The sequence below is a fragment of the Aythya ferina genome, assembly GCF_964211825.1.
Source record: "Aythya ferina genome assembly, chromosome: 2".
In the NCBI taxonomy this organism is placed as follows: domain Eukaryota; kingdom Metazoa; phylum Chordata; class Aves; order Anseriformes; family Anatidae; genus Aythya; species Aythya ferina.
The window spans coordinates 3448559-3471296 of NC_140297.1; the positions used below are offsets into that span (position 1 = coordinate 3448559).

General features: G+C 51.9%; 2 protein-coding genes and 1 long non-coding RNA gene across 8 annotated transcripts in view; 2 read left to right on the forward strand and 1 right to left on the reverse strand.

The window, feature by feature from the left end:
• Window positions 1-1637, forward strand: part of CCDC13 (coiled-coil domain containing 13) — a 30478-nt gene extending 28841 nt beyond the window's left edge. For all 3 annotated transcript variants that reach the window (XM_084509873.1, XM_084509875.1, XM_084509874.1), the window contains exons 15-16: window positions 654-765; window positions 1307-1637. In XM_084509873.1, coding sequence (XP_084365999.1) covers window positions 654-765; window positions 1307-1466 — 272 coding nt within the window. In that variant the 3' untranslated portion in view covers window positions 1467-1637. The remainder of the gene's footprint in view (window positions 1-653; window positions 766-1306) is intronic.
• On the reverse strand, window positions 1018-8407 carry LOC311431901. 2 transcript variants are annotated; one of them, XR_014689698.1, is made up of 2 exons: window positions 8266-8407; window positions 1018-4379 (listed from the first exon to the last, which is right to left on the reverse strand). It is a non-coding gene; the product is annotated as an uncharacterized lncRNA (long non-coding RNA). The 2 variants fall into 2 exon arrangements; XR_014689699.1 differs by having other exon boundaries at window positions 1018-4168; window positions 8266-8395.
• Window positions 7293-22454, forward strand: HHATL (hedgehog acyltransferase like). Of its 3 annotated transcripts, none has more exons than XM_084509877.1 (12): window positions 7293-7527; window positions 8607-8753; window positions 9060-9127; window positions 9428-9541; window positions 9691-9885; window positions 10566-10775; window positions 13174-13345; window positions 14765-14909; window positions 15267-15302; window positions 16044-16245; window positions 17465-17606; window positions 18878-22454. In XM_084509877.1, the coding sequence occupies exons 2-12, from the start codon at window positions 8648-8650 to the stop codon at window positions 18997-18999; spliced, it is 1512 nt and encodes a 503-aa protein (XP_084366003.1). In that variant the 5' UTR covers window positions 7293-7527; window positions 8607-8647; the 3' UTR covers window positions 19000-22454. The 3 variants fall into 3 exon arrangements, 2 of the variants coding, with proteins under 2 accessions (XP_084366003.1, XP_084366002.1); XR_014689697.1 differs by lacking the exon at window positions 7293-7527 and having other exon boundaries at window positions 8519-8753; window positions 18878-19220; window positions 20027-22454; XM_084509876.1 differs by lacking the exon at window positions 7293-7527 and having other exon boundaries at window positions 8519-8753.
• Window positions 22455-22738: the final 284 nt, after the last annotated feature.

The following is a 22738-nucleotide window of genomic DNA, read 5'->3' on the forward strand; positions in this document are numbered from 1 at the left end:
ATAGGGATTCCTTGCGCAGTCACAGTGTTGACTCTCCAAGCCCAGTAGTAAATTTGAGATATTTTCTCATAACCCTTTCTGTACAACCCTGGAAGAAGTTGTTGTGTCCATTTGAAATGGCAGGAGCAATGCTGCGTGTTCTGAGAGAGCTTTATTCTGGAGAGCACTCTTGATTTACAGTCTCAGTTTGAAGGGCATATTTAATTGCTTTACTGAGCTTAACCTACATTGTTCATATGCTGAGGATCAAAAAGTGCTTTAAAAAATCTGTTTTAGTGTGTGCCACACATGTACCTGGCATTCAGTAAGGAACAGTTGTCATAAGCTTGAATGAAATACAATGAGATAAAGGTTAAAATAACACTTTTCAACTGCTTCTATCACCTGTTGTTTGGGACCCTTAAATATTTTGGATGGTCTTTTTTTACTTTTCTGTCCAGGTAAACATACACGTTACTACCTCATGTTTTAATTTTGCTAAAAGGAGATTAAGGTAAAATATATATCCTATATATTTACACCATCTTTTTGGTTATCCGGAGAACCGAGCAGATTCCCTAACATTTATTCACTATTTCCTGAGGTTTACTCGATGCCTCACCAAGTGAAAAAGATTGTTTTACTAAAGCTCCATTTTGTGATGAAATCTACAGGCCAAGCCAGTCACTCAAGACTCACCTTGAACATGAGTGATAGGAAGGAGCTCTCTGCAGCCCAGCTCTCCAGGCTGCCTCTGGAATCGCAGGTCGAGGAGCTGAGCACGAGGTATGTTCTCCCTTCCTCCACACTGTGTTACTGCCACATTTTTTCAATAACTCAATAATTCAGATTCATTGTTGTCCTCGTAGCAGTGCTCTTACCTGGACCGGCTCCTCAGGAAATAAAAAGCAGGAAATTGTACGAGTCACAGATCCTCTGGTTTGTTCTTGTCTATGTCCTTCTTACATAACTTTCCTAAAAATTACACCCAGGAATGTTAATCCAGTGTCGAGCAGCACAAAACACTTGCAAGAAAGGCACCTTTTTCCTTTTTATTTTTCTTTCCTTAGCCATCGATTCCAAGCTATTAGTGAAAACAAAATTACAATTTTAAAGAAACATCTGAAAAGTATTTGGTCTTCTAATACCCTTTTCTATCTCAAAGAGAGAAAGAACAAGTGTTTATAAGTCTGCTCTTTCTCAAGCCTGTTATAAAATTACCAGAGAGCATGTGTTTCAGGGTTTTCTTCCCTGGAGCTGAAGCACTGTTCTAATTTGCTTTGAAGCTCCACAGCTCACATGAAAGTTGCCTTTTGTTTCCTCGTAGGCTCGTGATCCAGCTGGATGAGAACGAAGCTCTGAAGGCTGCTTTGGAGACTACTGTGAGAAAGAAAGAGGAAGACTTTAAACTGTACCAGGACACAATGGACCAAGTGAAGGATATCTTTCTACAGGCCATTCGGCAGCAGAAACAGGAGAAGAGTTAAGCAAGATACTCAGAGTCCTTTGGACTGCAGAGCAGGGAGAGAGCGAGCCCAGGCAGCGTGCCCATGGATTGAAATGCAGTGGAAGTGGAGTTTTGCAGCCTCCGATCATGTCGTGTCGTCAGCGCTTGCAAGAGAGGATGAGAAATGGAAATTAAATACAAAAAGACCGGAGATTTTGCATGTCAGCGGATTCTGAGTTAGCAAGCAGCCGGCTCTCAGGCTGCACGTGTCATAGTTCGGTGCACTTTAGGAAGCTGCACTTCTGCGGTGTGATTTTAGGCAAAACCTCCCTAGTTTCAAATGAATTTTCCTAGAGAGGGCTCAATACTCATTACGCTGCCGCTTTTATCAGCACATGAAGGAATTTGCTGTACACGAGATATGCCAGCCCCCTTCCAAAGCCGTGCCAAGAACAAACTGAGTTCTTTGTGTATCTGCACACTGACACCTGCCCCTCTGGGGTTTTCTGTAGTGCTTAAGTGCTGAGAGAGTGCATTAGCCTGGCACATGGGTATCTACAGGAGCATTTTGGGTGGTCTCTGTTGACAATCCTGGCTTATTTCTTTGCTTGAACGTACTGACAGAGTTTTCTGAAGCTCAGTACAGTTTCCACTGGAAAGGAAAACTGGGCAGATTGCTCCCACAATCAGTAGGACTTACCTTAAATCCAGCTCACGTGAAACTTCCCATCCAGGTTATCAGTTCCCACATTTCTGGGTCTCTGCAGGCATGCATCAGGCAGATCTTGTTCTCATTAGGAAGAAAGGTTAGCGGAACACAGGCACGTTTTTCCTACAGTGGAGGAGGGACTTTTGGAGGTGCTGAAAACTCCCGCATCTCACCCTTTTCTCAAGCAGTGCGGTGAGAACACCAAACGCAAGCTAATAAGGCATTAACATGCAGGCTGCCAGCAGAGAGCCAGCCCTGGGGACTGCAAGCAAAGGGAGAGCTAGTCATTTCGGAATAGAGCCGCTTTGTTTTTCAGATGAAAGTCTTTTGAAAGCACTCCTCTTTCTGCTTTGCTTTCTCAGCCCTGTTGTGTGAGCGCGAAGTTTGTCGGGTTTCAGCCCCAACCAGCACAGGGTGGGGCTGGGGACGGGCAAAGCACCGCAGCATCGGGGTCGGGTTCTGACTCTGCTTGCACTGAGATAAGGCAGAGAGAGAGCGGAGCAGGAGTTACTCCAGATGTGGTCAGAGCCGTGTGGTTCCTCTCTTTCTCCTGCTTAGGTCCGGAGCTGTCTCTTCAAACAGGTCACAGAGTCTGGAGGTGATGGAGGCGAGGAGAAGCTCAGCACCTGGGCGTTAACCCTGCCTGTGTTTTAGAGCCCTGCTCAAGTGGAGCAGAGCTGCCAGGTGCCTCTCTCGAACAAGCAGGACCAAAACTGCTCGCTGCCAGATGCCTCCTGCCAGGAACATCAGAGGAAAAGACATCCTGCAACCCACAAGGCACCTTTGGTACGTGGTAGCTGCTGCGCTCAGGCTGGCAGCTTGCAGCTGGACTCTGATTTCGCTTACACAGAAGTGTGAATCGATAATATTTCCCCGTAAGGACACCAGGGGAAAGCTGCCATCCTTCCCAACACCCCGTCAGCATCTGTCTCCTGTCCTTGTGCTGCAGCAGTGACAATCGTACTGCTCTCTAGCAAAATTCTTCCTGGGATGGCTCTGAGGCAACCCAGGGAACTCAGAGAGAAACGGGAGTGCTGTATGGTACAGAACGCATATGGCTCGCTAGCACATGGTGCAAACTTCTTCACAAGTGCTGCAACACTTGTTTCTTTAAACATATGCTTGTTTGGGGTTGCACAGAAGCATTTTCTCCCTTTTTTTTCACTCACACACGCAACCACAGGGTGCCTTGAAGAAGGAGGATGGAGTAAGTCACAATGAAATGGCTTGTTTAGGGAGCCCATACCTGTAAGTAACATTTCTCATGGAAATATGCGATCTGTCTGTGATCACAGAGCAGGAGGGATCGCAGAGCGGTCCAGCCCTTCTCAGCTTTCACCTAAGTTTTGAAATAAATTCCTTCTGCACCTCCAACAGAGAGACCTGACTTTGAATTCTCTCCGTGCTGACCCTTGCAGCAACCGATTCCCATTTTTCAAGGTATGAGTGCGAGTTTCTACCAGTGCACGTGGTTCTGTGACTGAAGTTAAGAAACCCACTCACATCTTCGAAGCAGCAGCCCTATTCCAGCTGGCTGCAGTGGCCCCACATCTCCCAACCCATCACCCAGAAGCCAAAACCAGTGAGAATATCGGTGTCACTCCCCACAAAAACCCTTCCTGCTGGTCCCCAGCCACAGAATCTCCCCAGCAAGCTTAATGTGCTGCCTGAGCCACATTTCTTTTAGAGATGCAGCTGGGCTTGATCTGAAACCTCCAAAATCCCCTGCTTTCCTCAGAAGTTTCTCCTAGCGGGTAAGTGCCAGCCTGTGAGAATCCCCCTGCCTTCATTCCCACTTGAATTTCTCTGGCTTCAGTTTGCAGCCAGCCGCCACGATGCCTTTCTCTGCTGGATAAAAGCAGCGTGAGTATCCAGCATCTCCTCTCTGGGACAGCCTTCATGCAGCATAAAGCCGTGTCACAGGTCGCTTTTTAATAAACTCTGAGTTTTTTCAGCCTCGTAGTTGATGGCAGGGGCGAGCTGGCGGTGACAACGCTCCGTGCTGCTGACGCAGGCTGGTGGCTGCAGTTCAGCTGCGAAGAACAGCCTAAGTTAATTCTGCTGCAGGTATTTGAGGCTGTGGATGCTCTCCGGTAGGATTCAGCCAGCTTTTAGCCAAAGAGCACGAATCCTCCAACCGCTCAGGCTCAGCCAAAGGTCATCTCCTGCCCCGGAGCTGGGCAGAGCACTTCCACGGAGCAGCCAGAAAGTGCCTGACGGATGCAGCCGATTTTAAAAGCGCAGCTGAGCCGCCGGGAATAAAGCCCCATGACCTTTGATTAATTGTCAGCATTTTCCTCTCGGGCTGTGGCGAGCAAGCCTACCTACGGGCAGCGGGCATGGCAAGAGGGCAGCCTACGGAACCAGCTGGCCGCAACGTGAATTAAGTTGCATTAGCACGGTTAAATATAGACGGCATCGACACGCGCGAGCTCTCCGTGCCCTGGGCTCTGCTGGAGGATCAGCTGCTGGGTCGGAGCCGCTCCCACTGTAACTGCTCTGATTTAGAGCCACGAATTTGGGCTGTGAGCGCTGCTTGCCCCATACATCCAACCCTCAGGGGCTTTGCCTTTTGGGGGCTGGCTGGAAAGGCTCCAGAGCAGGGCGAGGCGTGAGGAGGAGACGTTTAAATCCTTTGCAGGGGGGGAAATCAGGAGGAAGGGGCACTGCAGATCTGCTTTGCCCACCCCTTCGGCTGCTTACAGCCAGCAGCTGCTACTGCCCTGCAAGCGGCGGGGCCATCGCCCCGTGCATGACCGATGAATGAGGGTCGGCTTTAAATGGAAAAACACCGTAGCAGAGCCCCTGGGCTCTAAATTAAGCCACCAGGGAGCCAAGAGGGGTGTTGGGTTTCTCCCCTCATCCTCTCCCCGCCGAGCCCAGCTCGCGAGCCGGCCGATCCCGCGGGACAGGGCGACCCCGTGCAGCAAATGCCACCTCGATCCCCACGCGTCTCCCCTTACAGAGCAAAGGCTCCAAATCCCATCTGCCGGCACGGGGAGAGCTCCTGGGGCTTAGAGCAGCTCGTTTGTCAGCAAGAATCAATCAGGAACATTGCCTTCTCCCGCACCATCCAAGCGGGGAGGTGCCTGCTGAGGTCCTGGTGTGGCAGCACGTTCCCAGCAGCGTTACGTGCATGGGCAAACCCAAGGGGGTACCTCAGGCAGTATAAAACAGCCACGTGGTTTATTATAACCCTCTTTCCTTCCAGTTCACCCCATAAAGAGCCGCTCCAGCTGAATCATCTAGGTGGGAAGAGACCTCCAAGATCTCCCAGTCCAACCTCTGACCTAACACTAACTGATCCTCCACTAAACCATATCGCTAAGTTCAACATCTCAACATCTTTTAAAGACCTCCAGGGATGGTGACTCCACCACTTCCCTGGGCAGCCCATCCCAATGCCTCAAAACCCTTTTGGTAAACAATTTCTTCCTAATATCCAACCTACACCATGTTTGTGCCGTGCCTCACCGTGATGGAGCTGGGTGCCTTTCACTCAACCCCACCGCCTTCCTGCTCGCTGCCCTGGACACCGAAGAGGGCCACAGCCTCCAGCAACCCACCAGATGTCGAAAAACATCATTAAAATCAGCTCGAGGCCATAAACAACCCCCAGCCATATAGCAGCAGTGCTGGGGCAATCAAACACAGAGGTGTCCCCCGTGCCGAGGAAGGCACGCTGGTCACATTAAAAATAAATCTTATTATATTAGAAATCAAGAGCATTTTTTTTTTAATCCTAATTTTTTATGCTCTCTATAAATTAAAGCTAAATGATTTTTATCACCGCTGTTCCCAGAGCCTGGTGAAAAACTGCCACACGGCCTGGCACCTCTGTCGCACTTCTCATCCAGCAAGCTCACAAATTACTCTGGGTAAAAATAATAAAATGAAATAAAACGAAATAAAAAGAAGTAAAAATAAAGTGAAGTGAAAATAAAGTGAAATAAAAATAAAGTGAAATAAAAATAAAATAATAAATTAAAGTAAAATAAAATAATAAAAATAATACATTAAAGTAAAATAAAATTAAATAATAAAGTAAGATAAAATATAAAATATAAAATAAAATAAAATAATAAAAAATAAATAAAATAAAATAAAATAAAATAAAATAAATCATCAGCCGCAAGCCCTCTGGATGTGAGTACACCGCGTGTCTTGTACTGGGGAACGGGGAGCCCTGGGGACAGCAGTTTGAGGAGTGTTTGGGAAATGCTCTCAGCCATGGTCTGTTTTTTTGGGTGGCCCTTTGGGGACCCAGGAGCTGGACTCGATGACCCTTGGGGGTCCCTTCCCACTCGGATATTTTATGGGGCCGTGCTCCTTCTTGCTCTCTGCTGGGATAAAACCTGGGATCCACTCCCAGGAGCCCCCCAGACCCCCAACACACCCCAAAACAAGATCCCATGGACTCCCAGACTGTTGTCCAGATGAAGTCTGGGGCTCTTTGGGGTCCTCAGTGTCACCCCATGGGGGGCTTGGTGCTCGGGGAGCCTCCAGCAGGACGAGGAGCCCCTCAGCGAGGGGGGCCCATGCTGCAGTTCCTCTCTCTGGAGCCCAAAACACGCCTCGACTCACCCCAAATCAGACAAGTTGTGGGGTTTTTCATAAAATCCCAACTCGTTTCTCTCCCCCAGGAGATGTTCAGGGACATCAGCCCCAACGTGAGCTCCCCCAAATCCTCCCAGGGGCTTGGCAGAAGGAGCCCGGCAGGAGACAACGGAGCTGGGCCTACCTTGCCCTCGGCTGACCCCAAAATAACAGCGCCCACAACGCAACCCAGCCCCTTAACACCCCTCATTTCGGCTACAGATGCCAAAGAAGACCCCAAAAGGAGGTTTTCCAGAGGCATCACAACCTCCAGAGGAGCTCGGGGCCAATTCAACCGGGGAGGGCTTGCACCGTTCACCTCCGTGCCTCGGTTTCCCCCTGTGCTCGCAGAGACCCACGGGGCTTTGGGGTGTCTCCCCCCACCCAAAACCCTTCAGGCTTTGGGAGCAGAGCCCCAAACCTGGCTTGGGTTGCTTTTGGCAGCCAGCAGCGGGTCCTCTCCGGCAGCTGCCGGTGACAGACAGCTCCTGAACCAGCCCCTCTGCAGCGCTGCTCTAAAATAAAAATACCTCCCGCTGCCGCGCTCCACTCCCGGCCAAACTTCCTCCGGGGGCACACACCGGGGGGGGGGGGGTTGAAGACCCCAAAAGACACCCAACCGAGCTGAGAGATGCCCTAGGGGAAGCCAAAGACCCCCAAAGCTTTGCCTTGATTTTTAAATTATTTTTTTCCCCCCCTCTACCTCACTTTTTACCCCTTGGTGTCCCCCCCCCACCCCCAAGTCCTGAGGTCGCGGTGCGGGACGCTGGACCCCCCCCATTCCCCGGGGCTCAAGGTCAGTAATGGGGAGGGACATGGGGCTGGAGGAGGGGGGGGGGGAAAAGGCCAAGCTTTTGGGGTGGTCCCTGCTGTGGGAATGGGGTGAGGATGCTGCGGGCCCCCATGGGTGCCCCCCCTGAAGCAGCTGGTGGGGGGGGGAAGCTGCGCTCCGGCTGCAAGAACTGACCTTGTGTCTCCCCCCCCCCGCAAAGTACATAAATAAACAAGCAAAAAAAAAAAAAAAAAAAAAAGCCTTGAAAAGCGTGGCAAAGGGATAAAAACCACAAAAGCCCTTTAAAGCCGCATCCCCCAGCGGCCCCCCCGCCTCCCCGCTGCAGGGGACTGCAGAGCGGTGGCAGCTTGGCTTTACCCCCCCCCCCCTCTGGGCCCCCCCTTTCCAAGCGGCCGAAAGCACGACCCCAAATTCTCTAGCAGGGTTCCCAATGCGGATGGGGGAGCAGAAGGGCACCCGACTGCTTTTTTCTTTCTTTAAGCCAGCAGCAGCTTACAGGGGATGGCAGCGGGGGGGTGGCAGCACCCAGGTGGTGGGGACAGGTCCCCGTGTCCCCCCCCTCCATCTGCCCCAGCCCCTAAGGATGGTTTTGGCAGCTGCCGACCCTCAGGAGCTGCTGAGCTGTCGTGGGAAAGCATTGCCAGTGCCCGGGTTAATTAGCACTGAAGGGAGTAATTAGCCCAGGGCTTTAGGAGCCCCCCCTTTGCCCCTCATTGATAATTGGGAATGGGAACATCTCACCGTGGCCCCTCCAGGTGGGCATTTTGTGCCTGATCCTGGGGGAAAATGAGAGAAATTTGGCTTGATGCTGGACATGCCCCATCCTGGGGGGTTTGTAGCATCTCCAGGCATGGGGATGGACACAACTTGCTGGAAAGAGCCCAAATCCTCCCTCCTGGGGGGGTTTTGTGGCGTGGCATCCTCATCCCCTACACCTGAGCTGCCCCCAGGTGTTGCCATTTTCTCCTTCTCCTCTCCTACCAGCCTGTGGGGAAGCCCCTAGAACAGGGACCAGCAGCGAGTCAGGGCTCTGGAGGGGTGGGAGGGCAGCTTTTAGTCCTTCTCCTTCCCTCCTTTTTCAGGTCTGGACCCCCTGCACCAACTGGGGCCGTAACCCATCATCATGGGGGTTAAAACCACGCTCCCCAGCTACGAGCTGGGGTTTTACGCCCTGGCCGTGACCTGTGCTGTGCTGTACAGCGGCAGCGGCATCTTCGAGGCATCCAGAGGTAACGTCCCCCCTGTTGTGGGGGTCTCGTTGCTGGCAGCATCGCCACGGGTTTAATTTTCGTGCCTAACGGCTTGGGGATCCTTGGGATTGGATCCAAAAGGGTTTAACGTAAGCTGGGTGGAAATGGTTGAAGTTCCCAATTCTTGGCTGTCCGTGGGACGTGGGCGCTTTCAGGAGGGGGCTGCTGGTGTTGGAGCCCCGTTTGCTCATCCTCGTGGTGAGGAAGGCTCCTTGCCTTGCTGAAAAACCTCCCACTTCTGTCCCTGGAGCCGTCCCTGTCCCCAGACCTCTTATTCTTTTGCAGACAGCGCGAACAGAAAGGCTTTTCGGGATGGCATCAAGCCGGGCTGGCACTACTTCGGCAGGAAGATGGTAAGCAAAGAAAGGATCCGGCCATCCCAGCTGGCCGCTGGAAAAGCAGAGCTGCTTTTTTTCTGCTCCTGACTCTTCGGGAAAGCCCCTGTGTGTTTGCTTTTTCTCCCTAAATAATGTGGTGGATGTAGTCAGGAATTATTAGCCCTGCAGCACCGATGCCCTGCTTTGTGCGCTCTGAGACGAGCCAGGTCTGCACGCCTTCAACACCAAGCCAAAGTGCTCGGGAGCCCCGGGGTGGGATATGGGGAAAAAGCCAGGATGTTTTTATGGTTTCCTCTTGAAACGATGCTCCCGCAGGACGCGGCCGATTTCGAGTGGGTGATGTGGTTCACCTCGTTCCGCAACGTCATCATCTTCGCCCTCTCGGGACACGTCCTCTTCGCCAAGATCTGCTCCATGACGGTGCCGCAGGTGAGCCAGGGATGTAAATCCCCTCGGGGGGGCCCTGGGATCCCTCGGGGGGCCCTGGGATCCCCTGGGGAGTTTCGGGAAGAGGCTGCAGGGTGGCAGGGAGAGAAGGGGATGGAGAATTCACCAAGCTGACGGCTCTCTGCTCGCAGCACCGGGCTGTGGTGTACATGCTCTATGGGGTCCTGGCCGTGCTGGGCAGCATGGGGCTCGTCTACCTGATGATCATCCTCTCCCACTGCCTCGTCCTCTACTCCGTCGCCCTGGCCAAGCAGAAGTGGCTCTGTTTTGTGGCCGGGCTCTGCTGCCTCGCCTCCTTCAAGCTGGAGCCCTTCAGCTCCTGGCAGGTAGGTGCTGAGCCACCCCTCTGCCTCGTTTCCAGCCTGCCCGTGTCCCTCTCCTTGGGTTTAGCTCCCGGGCTGGGCCCAAACCCGGGGGAGAAGCAGAGCTCGGGACGCCTGGGTCCTCCTTGCTGCTTAGATGACAATTTTCTAGCTGCCCCCAGGTAAGCCATGTTCCTGCCTCAGTTTCCCCTCCTGTAACAAGGTGCTAGGGTGGGTTTGGTGATGCCCAGGCCTGCCCCTCGGTCTGCCCAATTGAGGACTTTCCCTCATGGGTGGAGAGAAGCCCAGCAAGAACCTTGTGAGGCCCTTCAGTCCTTCTGAAAATGTGTTCCCACCTCCCAAAATGTGTTCCCACCTCTCCATCCACCTCCTGCTGCCTCTCCTCCATCTGGAGGGCTCTGTCCCCAGGATAAAGGTGACATTCCCATCCCAACACAAAGCCTACATGGCCCACAGCCTCTTGGTGAGGACGTGGCCGAGGGGATCTACCACCTCCCAGCTCCTTGGGATGCAGGAGGCAACGGCAACGGGGCCCTGGCTTTCTCCTGTGGGTGGCAGGGGTCACTGCCTGCTGGTGCTAGAGGGTAATTAGTGGTAATTAGAGCACGGATATCTTCTGCGAGGCGAGGGAGCACAGCAGTGGCACCACGTTCCTTGGCGGTAACTCTTCGTTTCTTGTCCAGAGCGGGTTTGTAACGGGAGCTTTTGATCTTCAAGATGTCCTCTTCTACGGAGGCTGCGGCTTCACCATCATGCGCTGCATGAGCTTCGCACTCGAGAGCTGCGAGAGGAAGGAGGGCATCTACTCCATCTTCGACCTCCTCAAGTACAACTTCTACCTCCCCTTCTTCTTCTTCGGGCCCGTCATGACGTTTGACCAGTTCCATGCCCAGGTGAGCGTCCCCAGGGACCTCTCCCTTGTCTCTTTATTCGGGTTTAATGCCCTCAGGAGGGCTCAGCTCACGTTTTTGCTCGCTGGGGACTTGCTCTGATGGTGGCTCGGTGTCCTTGTGCCCTTGATGTCCTGCTGTGCGATGCCAGGAGGCCACGGTGCCCATCTCTGGGACCTCTGCCTGCTGCTGGCTGGGACAGCAAAGGCAGTCGCACACCTCCATCCGCCTGGTCTGCCCAAGGAGCATGAATTTCCAGGGGTGGTCTGTGTGTGTGTGCCTTAAGATGAGCTTCTTTCTCTAGAAATCAATGAGGTCGGGCAGAAGGCTGTGTTTTGGCTTCCTCCGATCCACGTGAAATGTCCCGCGGCCCCAAATCTTTGCACGTGTTGCAGGCAGCCAAAGGGGCTTTTGGAAGGGCAGACCCCAAAGAGCAGAACCAAGCACCTGCTCCTCCAGTCCCTGCATCCCCTTACACCGAAGATCCCTCGGGTCTCACAGGATCTGTTTAGAAGGGTTCGTGTTTGACCCCGAGGACCACAGGGACTTTCTCCAGATCAGCTCGGGTGTCCCTCATAAGGGATGCTCACAGTGCACCGAGCTCCCAGCAGTAGGGACGGCCGGGATCTTCTTCCCAGCCCCCTGGCAGAAGCATTTGGGGCACCCACCACCTCATCCTAAGGCTTTGCCCTTCCAGTCATGCATTATATGTCAGGCTGAAGTCCAGGCACCCACAGCTCCCGCAGCCCCACTGCCCAAGCCCCCTGAAGGGGCTGTGACCCCCTGCTCCTTTTACACAGTCCCAAACCAGGACGTTTGTAGCCACTTCATCAGCAATCACGTCCTCTGCTGCGTAAAACCCTGTCCCCAGAGGCACAGGGAACAAGACCCCAAACCCTTTCCCACCCCTTAGGACCCGTCTTGGCCTGGCCACCACTGCCACCTCCTGGCTAAATGCCCCCCTGCACTGCTGGACCTGCAGCTCACTGCCGAGGTTCATTCCTAATCCCCCTAAAAGCAATTATAGGGGCAGGGGGATCGAGTCCCTTCCCCAGGCTGCCATTTAGGGCCGAGTTAGGGGCTGGCTCTGGCTCCTTGGCTCCTGCTGCTGCTGAATTGTGGTGGGTCCCTTGTGCTTTGCACCCACGTGTGGTGGGAGCCCACCTGCACCAGGGCTTGGCCAGTCCCACTCAGGATGGAGAGACTCTTCCTTAGTGGGGTTAGGAGAACAAATTCACTTCTGGAGGGCTGGAGACGTGGGGGACGGAGCCCCAGTCCCAAGGGGACGGTGGCAGAGGGCTGCCACCCCGCACAGACGTGAGGATGGGTGGGAGCCACACGTCCTCTCCTGGCTTCTCCCCTGCCTCAGGGTTTAGCGTCCTCTTCGTCTCCGCAAAGCACTTGGCATCCAGCAGACCTGAGCAAATCTGGCAAAGGCTTTAATTCTCGGGAATCATCTGGTTTGACGGCAGGGCTGGTGCGGCAGCCTGCAGATTACTTGGAGAGAGCTCTTACCTCTCGCAGGGCATAAAGGGAAAGCAATAAACATAAGAGGATTTGGAATACAGCAGCAATTTTTTTTCCAGCGACGTGGGGAAGCGAGGCCATCAGCCTGCCCGGCGTAATCCTAAAAGCTCTCGCTCTGCTGATGTTTGTGTTACAACGTCCAGAGGAATGACAGCTCCTGGAGGCAGAGCCCAGCCCGTGCTTGCAAAGGGCACAGCAAAGAGGAAAACCCCATCGATCTGGTCCCAGCCCACCGGGATGGCCCCTCGAGCAGCTGTCCCTCTCGTTTATACCAGATGTCTGCAGCAGAAGCTCCAGGGACCATCAGCCATCCTCCTCCTCCCAAATGACCCCAAGCAGACACGTCCACCTGTCCCGGGCAGGGCGTTCAGCTGGGACTCCAGCCCTGCTCCCAACCCCTTCGGGGCATGCAGATGTCTTTTCTTGTAGGCTCTGGCATCCCGTGGATGGGGTTGGGTAGCAACATTTGCTCGCCCTTAGTGACCCGTGCAAAGACCACCCTAAAGTTGGCTTCCTGGGCACGTCCCAAGCCCCAGCTCCCTGGTTGGTGTGTTTTTCAGCTCAGGTCCCTACAATGCAGCCCGACCTGTCACTGCAATGAGGGTGCTCCCCAAGAGGTGTTCTGCCATGCTCAGCACCCTCATGGGGTTATTGGAGGGATGCTCTGGGTGGGACGTGTCCCACATCCCTGTGGGTGTGCTGGCCTGAGCTAGTCACTTGGATCCTCTATCAACGGAGGTTTGGGCGGTGCATTCCCTTGTGGGATTCCTAAAGGAGGGCGTTGAGACCCCGTTTAGACCTCGGATGTTTCTCCAGATGGAGGAACCCGCTGCCCATCCTCAGCTCAGCCTCTTCCTGCTTTGCCACCTGGCAGGTGAGCACCCGGGAGCTGAGGCGCAAAGACGACGAGATGAGGAATATTCGGGTCCATGCTCTCCTCCACGTGGGGGCCGTCATCGCTGTGGACATCTTCTTCCACTTCTTCTACATCCTCACCCTCCCTTCGGACCTGAAGTTCGTGAACCGCCTCTCGGACTGGTCCCTGGGTGAGTGGCCGTGCGGGGGTTTAAGAGGCTGAGCACCACACCAGTCCTGTTGCCTTCATATGGGCTGAAAGGGAGCTCAGCACCCCAAAAAATCAGCCCCACAGAGGCACAGCTGGCACCTTAGATGCCTTCACAGGTGGGTGCCCATTCTGGGTACCAAAGCAGGGTGTTTGGGAGCCTCCAAAATGACCCCAGAGCTGGGGCATGGGCTGTAGCCTTCAGCTACCTAACGGGGCTGTTGGTGGACTGTTCTTGGAGGCAGCACAGAATAAGCACAACACAAGACAGATTATGAGTGCCTCTAAGGATTATTTTTTGCACAGAGCAGTCAAACGCTGCAATAGGGGCCCAGATTCTCCCAAAGAGCTGGAGATGTTCAATGTTTAAATGGACAAGGTCCAGGAAAATCTGATCTCCGTTCAAAGCTGGCTGTGCTCTTTCAGGGCTGGATTAGGGACTTCCAGAAGCCAAACTTCTGGGATGGGTAGCATGCCAGCGTTCAGTGGACAGCTGGACGGAGGATTTGAGTTGCCCAAATAGATGTCCAGGGGCAGCAGATGAGATGCCATAGGGTTTGTGACAGCCACGTAGGGCTAGCAGGGACTGGAGGAGCCTGATGGCTCTCCAGAGTGGCAGCTGGGGGCCAGGGGGAGGTCCTAATGCAGCTCAAATGGCACTAGCATTGATTTAGGGTGTCCTAAGGGACCTAGATAACCTGATCAAGGATGTATTACACCAGGGGAGCTGTGGGCTCCATGTACCACATCTGCCAGATCTGCCTTGTCCACAGGGGGAGCTCAGGCATGGCCCACACTGAAGCCCTGTGGCTTTTTTAATCTGTGAGCTGAATCCCACCCAGATGGGGCATTTTAGCTTCTGCCGCATGGGAATTTGAATTCTTTGGTGTTTGTTCCTGCAGGGATCATTTCATGGTGTCAGACACCTCTCCAGGACAGAGATTCTGGCCCTAGCTCTTCTCTAGCATCTGTGTTACATCTACACCCACAAGGAGCTGTGCTGGGTGTATTTCAAACTAAAAGTGTGGGTAAAACCCTTAGAGATCAGGGTTGAGAACTGTGTTGAGTTTGTCATAGGTTAAGCCTTACAGGGAAGGCAAGTTCTTGTGGTGGAAGAAATAAGACCTGCATTTCTGACTATCAAACCAAGAAACACTTTGCTCCCTAATACCCCAAGAAGATGTTGTCCTATGGTTCCAGCTTCTTAAAAAGCTACTTAATTTCAAGAGCTTTGAAGAGCTCTTTGGGCTTTGTTGGTCCCAGAGATCATCAGACTGTCCCCTCAATGGCATGTTTGTTGCAGTAGACCATGCAGTCCCACAGGTCATGACGTCCCCCAAAGCCCTGAAGACGATAGGTCCTGTGCTCCTCTTCACCTGCTTGACCCCTCTTTTTGCTCCAGCTGGCCTGGCCTACTCCAATTTGGTCTACGACTGGGTGAAAGCTGCCGTTATGTTTGGGGTCACCAACACCATTGCCAGACTGGACCACTTGGACCCTCCCCAGCCCCCCAAATGCATCACCATGCTCTACGTCTTTGCAGAAACGTGAGTACCCCATGGGCATTGATGAAGATAAGCGGCGTGTCTGACCTGAATAAAATGTGTGTGGGGATGAGGAGGTCTGAGCTGTGCTTCTGAGCAGCTGGCCTCGTCTTGACCCGTCTATACTGAACCTAAATTCTAGACCTGGCCATAGCCCAAGGAGATATTTTTGGGCAGGGAGCAATGGGTAAGGAGGGAGGTGAGTGGGACCTGTGCAAGGAAGGAGCATGGAGAATGGCTGTGAATGAGTTTTGAGGTGGGCCTTGCTGGGGGACCAGGCACCTTCTCTGGATGACTGCTGGATGGAGAAGTGTCATTGCCCCATGTGTTTTAACAAGCTTTTTATCATCTGTTTTTTAGGCATTTTGACAGAGGGATTAATGACTGGTTATGCAAGTAAGTGTCTAATCAATGTCTCTACTCTAGTTTGGGGTCTTCTCTTTTATCACACAGCAACGAAGCATTAAATACAGTTCATCCCAAAGCTGAGGTGTCCTCTCTTCTGGGTGAATCCCACTAGGGAATGGAGTCAGATTTGCTGTGTTTATCCCAAAGACCATTTAATTAATCATAACAAAGTGCAACAGCCCACCCATAGCTGGGAATAAGAGTTCCCTCCAAGAAAAACCTCTCAGTCTGATGGGTTTAGTGTTCCACCAGAGGAAGAGGTAGATTCATATTTCACTGGGAAGAAAGGGGAATTGAGCCCAAGTCTTACATATCCTGTGTAAGAAGGGTGGCCTGATCTCCATGTGCATATCTTTCAGCCCTTAACTCTCTTCAGCCATCAGGACAAACCAGCAAACCTGTGCAGAAGGTGGTGGCTGCACTGTGCTGCAGTGCTGCATCCCAGCAAGTCTAAGACATGAATCCCCACATTTTATCAAATTTTACCTGCAGGAGTGGGGAAAGGGTGGTATTTTTTCCTTAAGGAGCTATAGTTTTGTGAGGACTGTGAGCCATGAGTAGCTGGACTGCAGCAAAATCAATTTATTGCTAGAATGCCCGATCCAAAACGTCCCTCCTTTCTCACTGGGGCACTTTAGGCCTGTCTGTGTGGAGCTTGTGGTGGGCAAACATGGGAGAAGGAATTTTCCTTGACTACAAGGAGCACCAACCACTTTTGTTGGCCATTAGGTACGTGTATGACCACATTGGAGAGAACCACGACAACATCATCAAGGAGCTCATCGCCACCATCGCCACGTTCGCCGTCACCACCCTGTGGTTGGGACCCTGTGAGATCGTCTACATCTGGTCTGTCTTCAACTGTTTCGGCCTCAACTTCGAGCTCTGGGTGCAGAAGTTCTTCCAGTGGGAGCCCTTCGCCAAGCTTGAGGTGAGGAGCTGGGCTACGAGCAGGCACTCCTACAAAATTTATCCACCCTGTGATCAGGCACCCAGCTGTGCAAGGAAAGGACAGTCCTGATGCTCCTTACCCAGTCCCTATGCTGCTTTATGGAAAATATAGGCTGAGTGTGGAGCTTTCAAAGAGGAAAAAAAAAAAAAAAAGTCCAAGAGAACCAGGGCTGCAGCCCCGACAAGGCGCCAAAGTAGCACAGATGGATTCAAAATCTGAGGTGTGTCCACCAGGAAATGTTTATACATTTCCATATGGAAATCATTTGTTCTTCTTGTTCTGCAAAACATTTTGGTGTTCTGAGAGCTTTTGATCTGACTTCCGATAAAAGTAAATGTTTAGGTATCAGAATGAATTATTTTCCAACCGCTCCAAAGCTTAGTGCCCCGTTTTTGTTTGGGATCAAGGTGCCTCAGAGACGTATTTGGAGAGAAGTCCATTCTGGAAACAATTCTGTTGTTTATTTGCTTTGCCCAGCCCAAAGTCTGGAGGTCCTAAACTGATTGAGTAAAGACCCCGTTTGACTCAAAACTTCGCAGAGCAAGCCTCCTGTTTGCTCTCCTCGTTGAACTTCTAATCAGATTATAGCACTCCCAGGCAGTGAAATCTCCTTCCCTGCGGCACCACAGCTCTCAGCGTTAAGTGGCCTGGGGATTCATCACGCTCTTTGAAGCTTGCTATAAACCACTTCCCTGCTCCACTCCGAGCAGCTGCTCCTGAGGATTTTATGTGCCAGTGACAATTTCACTCTGCTGCTGTCACTACTTTTCAGCTTTTTTTTCCCCTTTAATTCCTAAGAAACAATTTCTACCGGGAGCTGGGAGTGATTTGCACATAGGGCTAATAATAATCCTGGTGAATAACAGCGTTCATCTGCCTTGCAGAAAGGCTTACCCAGGGCAAGAAATGAAGAAAGGAGTACCCAGGCATTACAATCAGCGTGAAGCCATGTGTAACATCTTGCCCCTTTTAAGGACAGAGGGCTTCAAAATGCTGGCCCAGGGTGCCAAATGCTTCTGCGTCAGCAGCAGAACAGAAGTTTACCTTCTCTTCCTGTTCCTTCATCCCACAGACACTAAAGGCTGCCCTAAATTTTGCCTACCCCTCTGATCCTGGATGAAGCCTGGTTGGAGCTGGACCAGCAACCCTTCCTTAGAGCCCCGTTTCCCCTCACTCTCTGCTCCTCTCCCCTGTCTAGGCCAAGATGTCAGCAGCCATGTCTCGGCGGATTAGGGCGGCTTTTGGGGCGGCGAATTTCTGGGCCATCGTCCTCTACAACATCCTGGCCCTCAACAGCCTGGAGTTCGCACAGCTGGTCACCAAGAGACTGCTCCTGACAGGTGAGGTGCCACTGGCCTTCCCCTTCAAGGGATCCTCGTCCTACTGGGGGGACACTGGGAGGGGAGCTGAGGTCTGGAGCTTCCAAGTCCTCTTGCCTCCAACATGGTATGGCCACTGACTTGTTCTGTCTGCTCACAACCTTCATAATTCTTGTGGAAAATGTACAAGGAATGGGTTTCTGAGCTCCCACCCTTCCCATGAGCTCTCTGGGATATGAGCTGCCTCCCAGGTGTGTTTGTACATCTCCTCGCACAGCCTGAGGCTGTGATTTTGACCCCTTGGAGCAACAAAGAGCTTGCAGTCAGGAACCCCTCCAAGGAGGGCTGAGGGGCTTTGAAACGATCCCTTTGCTGGAGAAAGGGCTTTTCTTCTCCTAGTTCATCTCCTTTTGCTTTAGTCCTGCATCAAGCTGAAGGAGAGGGGTACAAATCCTTACGCTAGGCTCCTAATGAACAGAATTATCTGGACATTTCTTGCCAGTAGATGCTGGGACTATTTTGAAGTCATCTCAAGCAACTCACAGTATAAATAGCCACCTGGAATCCGTGTCCTCCTCCCTCTCAGGGACAGGGCTGGCATAGGAAATGGATAATGTGACGCTCTGGGCTCACTGTGCCAGGAGTGCCTGCCCGCTGAGCTAGCTGGCTTTTGCTGGTCGCATTATTCATTTCAGAGGTCCTGTTTTAGCAGGTACAAAGCCTGTGTCTCCCCTCTGCTGTGGATACCGGGCTCGTCACAAATGCCTTCAGGCCCTGAGAGTGGAAGGAGAGCTCCCAGCTCTTGGTCGCTTACCCAGGTGACAAAAACCCTGGGCACACAATGTGTCCGCGTTCGGTATGAGACATGGCTGGGGTTGTTCCTCAGCATCAGCAGGGCCTAAAGTTCCCAGCAGGTCACAGTGCTGGACAAGGATGGGTGTGGGCAGGTTGAATTGGACACAAAGCCAACCACCGAGGCTGAACTTGAGGGGCAGAAGCAGGTTTGGAGGTCAGGGGATGCTCAAAGAAAAGCTCCAGCATGTTCCTGCAATATTAACCATGGTCTAGGGTGCCTTGGTGGGTTCAGGCACTTCTTCATCTAAAATCTGCCCCTGGGGATTGCTCTCCTCTCTCAGCGAAGCTGTAGGGCTGGATCCACAAAGGAAAATGATGCTGGCCATGAGCCTGAGGGATGTCCCAAACCCACCTGAGAGGCAGAAGTGCTGGAGAAAAGCTGGCCCCATTAGTCGAGATGCCACACCGAGGTGACCGTGTCTCCCTCCACCTTCCAGGTTTCCCCGTCAGCACCCTGTCCATCTGGTTCATCACCTACTGCGGAGTGCAGCTGATCAAAGAGCGCGAACGCATCCTGGCCATTGAGGAGGAGAAGGGTGACAAAGCCAAGGCAGAGTAGAGAGGACACCGCTGGGCTTGTCCCAGAGCAACTCCCCTCAGACCACCGCTGCCAGGCCAGCTCCTGGCGGGGGCTCTCCACGCACTCCTGGCGTTCAGACTGCTGTAGCTCACCCCTCTAGAAGTCACCTGGAAGGCACAGGTCACCCCCATGCTGCAGGGAAGATTTTCTGTGACACAGTGGGCATTTCACAGGCTCCCCGTGTGTGACAGACTGCTGAGGTAGGCTCCCGAGACATTTCTTTAGGTACCCATCATTTTTCTGACCCTCTGACATGATACAAGCCTAGAGATTTCACCCCATGCTTCCCACCACACCTTGTCCACCACCATTCAGCTCTCCCATGGGACCTGTAGCCCATATCTCCCAGAAGAGGCTATTCAGGTCCCACAGCTGGAGGTTTTAGCGTGGGCCAGACACAGCTCTGAGAAGGGGATTAGCTGGTGATGAGCTTGTGCTGAGCAGACCATGCCAGGTCACTTCCAGTCCAAGCATCACACATTTCTTCCACTACAACAAATGGTCACCATGCACTGTGAAGTGCTCAATGCCTGTGGCTGTTCATTAAGGACTTGTGAAATGGCTCAGCACGATATATACCCACCGAGAGGCTAATAAATAAATAGAACAGCCTTTATAGCAAAGGGGAGGACCAGGAACTGCACACTGAAGAATAATTATCTTCCTGCCCCTGTCACCGGTGCAGAGTGATGTCTGTTATGATCTAAAATCACGTCCCTTCACTCCTAAATGTCTTGAAAAATGATTTAATGCCAACCCCAGGTGTGGTTAATGACAGTGCAGGAAGCCTACCTGCTTCGTGTACTGATCACCTGTGGAACGGGCATGCCAAAGAAACGCAGCACCCAACTCACAACCACTCAGTCCCCAGACCCCGACTCCGACCCAAAAGGCTCCTCACCATGGTTGTGAGATCTGTGTGGCCACCATGGCCATCTCTCTGTGATATATGCCCTGGGACTCAAACCAAATGCCACTCACATTTTTTTGCATGCCATGGACAAAGGTTCAAGCTCACATTCCTGCCCATGGCCGACAAGAAGAGGACTCTTCAGCCTGCTCTTGCTCATCTCCAGCAGCCAGCCCTTTGCTCAACTGACTTTGGTGCACGCATCCAAAGCCTGTGTGGCTAAAGGAGCGCACACATCTGTATAACCAAAGGAGAAAGACGCTGAATGAAGGGCAACGATTTGGGGCTGGGTGGTGGAGGGAAAGTGCCTGATAGCCTCCTAGGAGAAGTAGACTTTGGGACACTGCATAGGGAGTGCATTGAATGTGGAACACGGTGCCTTGGGGAAGAGGTGAGTTTATAACTCAAAATAGTTCCAGCTCTCTTGCAGTTTACAGTAGCTTTCAGTGGCCTTATGTCTGAATTATGTCAGTGTTTGGTGAGTGTGGGATCTGGACCACTTTGCAACCATGGGTTGAGATGCTTGGTGCTGGTGTGTTCTGGCTTCTCTGTGGATGAAACGGGAATGGTTCTTTGCCAGCCTTCAGCTCTGCCAAAGTAATTTATGAAGTCCCTGATAAATGTCATTTATTTATGTAGTAAATAATTGTTGGACGTTTCTGCTGCCTGCCACTCATCAATGGTATATTGCTGTGATGCCAGTGAAACCCTGGGCAACGCGCTACCATCAGAGCTGGGAGACACAAGGGTATGTCTGCAAGGCCTCACCTGCCTCCACTTTTGACACATCAGACATTGCTGATATTAATAGAAATCAACCTTAACAACATCACCAAATTGGAGCCGGTGAAGTTTGGCTGCAGCTGCATTCGTATTTTGAATCTACTACCACGTTGGTAAAATATCACCAGTCTACTGCTGTAAAACCGTCATCTGTGTAGCTTTTGGGGCAGAAGTCTTGCTGGTTTTCTTTTTGGGAGCCTGGTCCAAAATGCTGGAAGCACAGGAGGGAGGTATTGTGCTTGGTGGCACCTCCAGTCACATCCCTAAAACCTCTTCAGTTGCTTTTTTAAACAGAGGTCTACTGCTGGACCTTTAGTAGATGTTTCTTAGCCTCTCCATCATCTCACATTTACTCTCTACCACCAAAGCAGCTATGATATGATGTGCCGCCTCCCAGGGTAAAGTTCAGTTCTTCTCCTTCATATGGGTGTCCTCACACCCTCACACAGCTCAAGCCACCACCCTGAGCTGCAGAGAATAAGGGCTCTGTCTCTGCAGGTGTCCCTGGCTGCACGGGAAGAGAAGTAGAGTCACCCAGCTCCTGGTGCTGGAATGACTCACAAAGCAAAACTCAGTGACTCTGCACTGCTCTCCTGACTTGGATAATCTGGGGGAGAAAATAACCCATTCACTAAGGATCTAAATTTACCCAGCAGCTGCATCTAATGGAGCTGTCAGGAGGAGCTAATCTTAGACACCGAGCAAGCGATCTGTTAGAGAAACAGTACATGGGAGAACTTGGGCTTTGTATCTGTTTGCCTGAAGACATCCCCTTAGTTATCAATGTCATTAGAAGTTCAGGGAATCTTGTGGGCCAGAAGCACCAAAGTGGTGCTATTGCAGCCATGTCTCACTGCTCAGCCTTGTGCAGAGTCCCTCAGCCTCAGCATAGTCCTCTGTGGAATGGGTTTTATCAACTGCCCATCTCCCTCCTGGAAAGAATCTCACCTGATCTCATTATTACTTGACTGTGATAGCAAAACTCACCTGGAAGCCAAAACAACAAAACAAAACAAAAATTATTGCAACTTCAAATCCAAATCCATAATCCTACACTAGACACCTTCATGTTACACCCAGCATGGCTGTAGGTCCTGCGTTCAACTTTCTTGTTCTAAAATTTTGTACGGGAGGGAATGATGGGGAACGGATCCCCTTAGGATGCTTTTCATTCATTCTCACTCACTCCCCTCCCTGGGTGGGGGACTATTGTCCACTTGAAGACAATGACTTAGTCCATTGGTCATCAGGTATCATTTGCTGTAGTCCCATTAGACCAGGGCCAGTTAGCTGAAAGCTATCTCAGAGTAGCCCACCTCTGTTCAGGGCTGTGTTGCCTATTTTACAGCAGTCAGCACTGTTTGGAGGGTTCCCTGGGGTGCTGAGATAGTCGATTCACGTGCACAGAGATAGCCAAATTGTAACAACGATCACTGCTTGCTCTAATCACATCTATATGTGCCTTATCATCTGCTTTTAGGTTTTAAAACCCTCTAAACTTTGCTGGTACTTGCTTGGAGGCCAGCTTACCTTCATGTTGATGCAGCAAATGGAAACTGGGTGGGAAAAGTCTACCGTGATCAAAGCCTCCGTAAGAAATTAATATTTACACAGGTGTCAATTGCCTCATTTTCCACTGCTATCATGAGAGAGAGAAACGTCTCCCTCACCAGTCAATAAGATGTGGTCCTGAGTCTCCAGTGTGGCAGGACCCAGCCCCAGACCTCCCCAGTTCTGTCGAATCCCCTGCACATAAACACAGATTGTAAAATGGCAATGACAAACCAGTATAAACAAATAAAAATCAGGACTGGGGGAATAGTGTGCACACAACTGAGAAAAACATTTCATGCTCGAGATCCTGCCTGGAAACATGTAACCTTAAATATGAGATGAAAGTTCGTCTGAACTCCAAATGGTGGAGAGGACCTGAAGGCTGTGGATCTGAGCTGCACAAAGCACTTCTGGCTCTTCACTCCCTGCCCCAGGAGGCTTCAGGAGAGCTAAACATCAGCTCCAAGAGCA

Bases quoted from the DNA above. Each gene is read 5' to 3' on its own strand.
- HHATL (XM_084509877.1), top strand. From the start codon at position 8,648: ATGGGGGTTAAAACCACGCTCCCCAGCTACGAGCTGGGGTTTTACGCC. The intron at 13,346-14,764 runs GTGAGTGGCCGT...TTTTTGCTCCAG, and splicing joins CCTCTCGGACTGGTCCCTGG to CTGGCCTGGCCTACTCCAAT. The intron at 14,910-15,266 runs GTGAGTACCCCA...TCTGTTTTTTAG, and splicing joins CTCTACGTCTTTGCAGAAAC to GCATTTTGACAGAGGGATTA.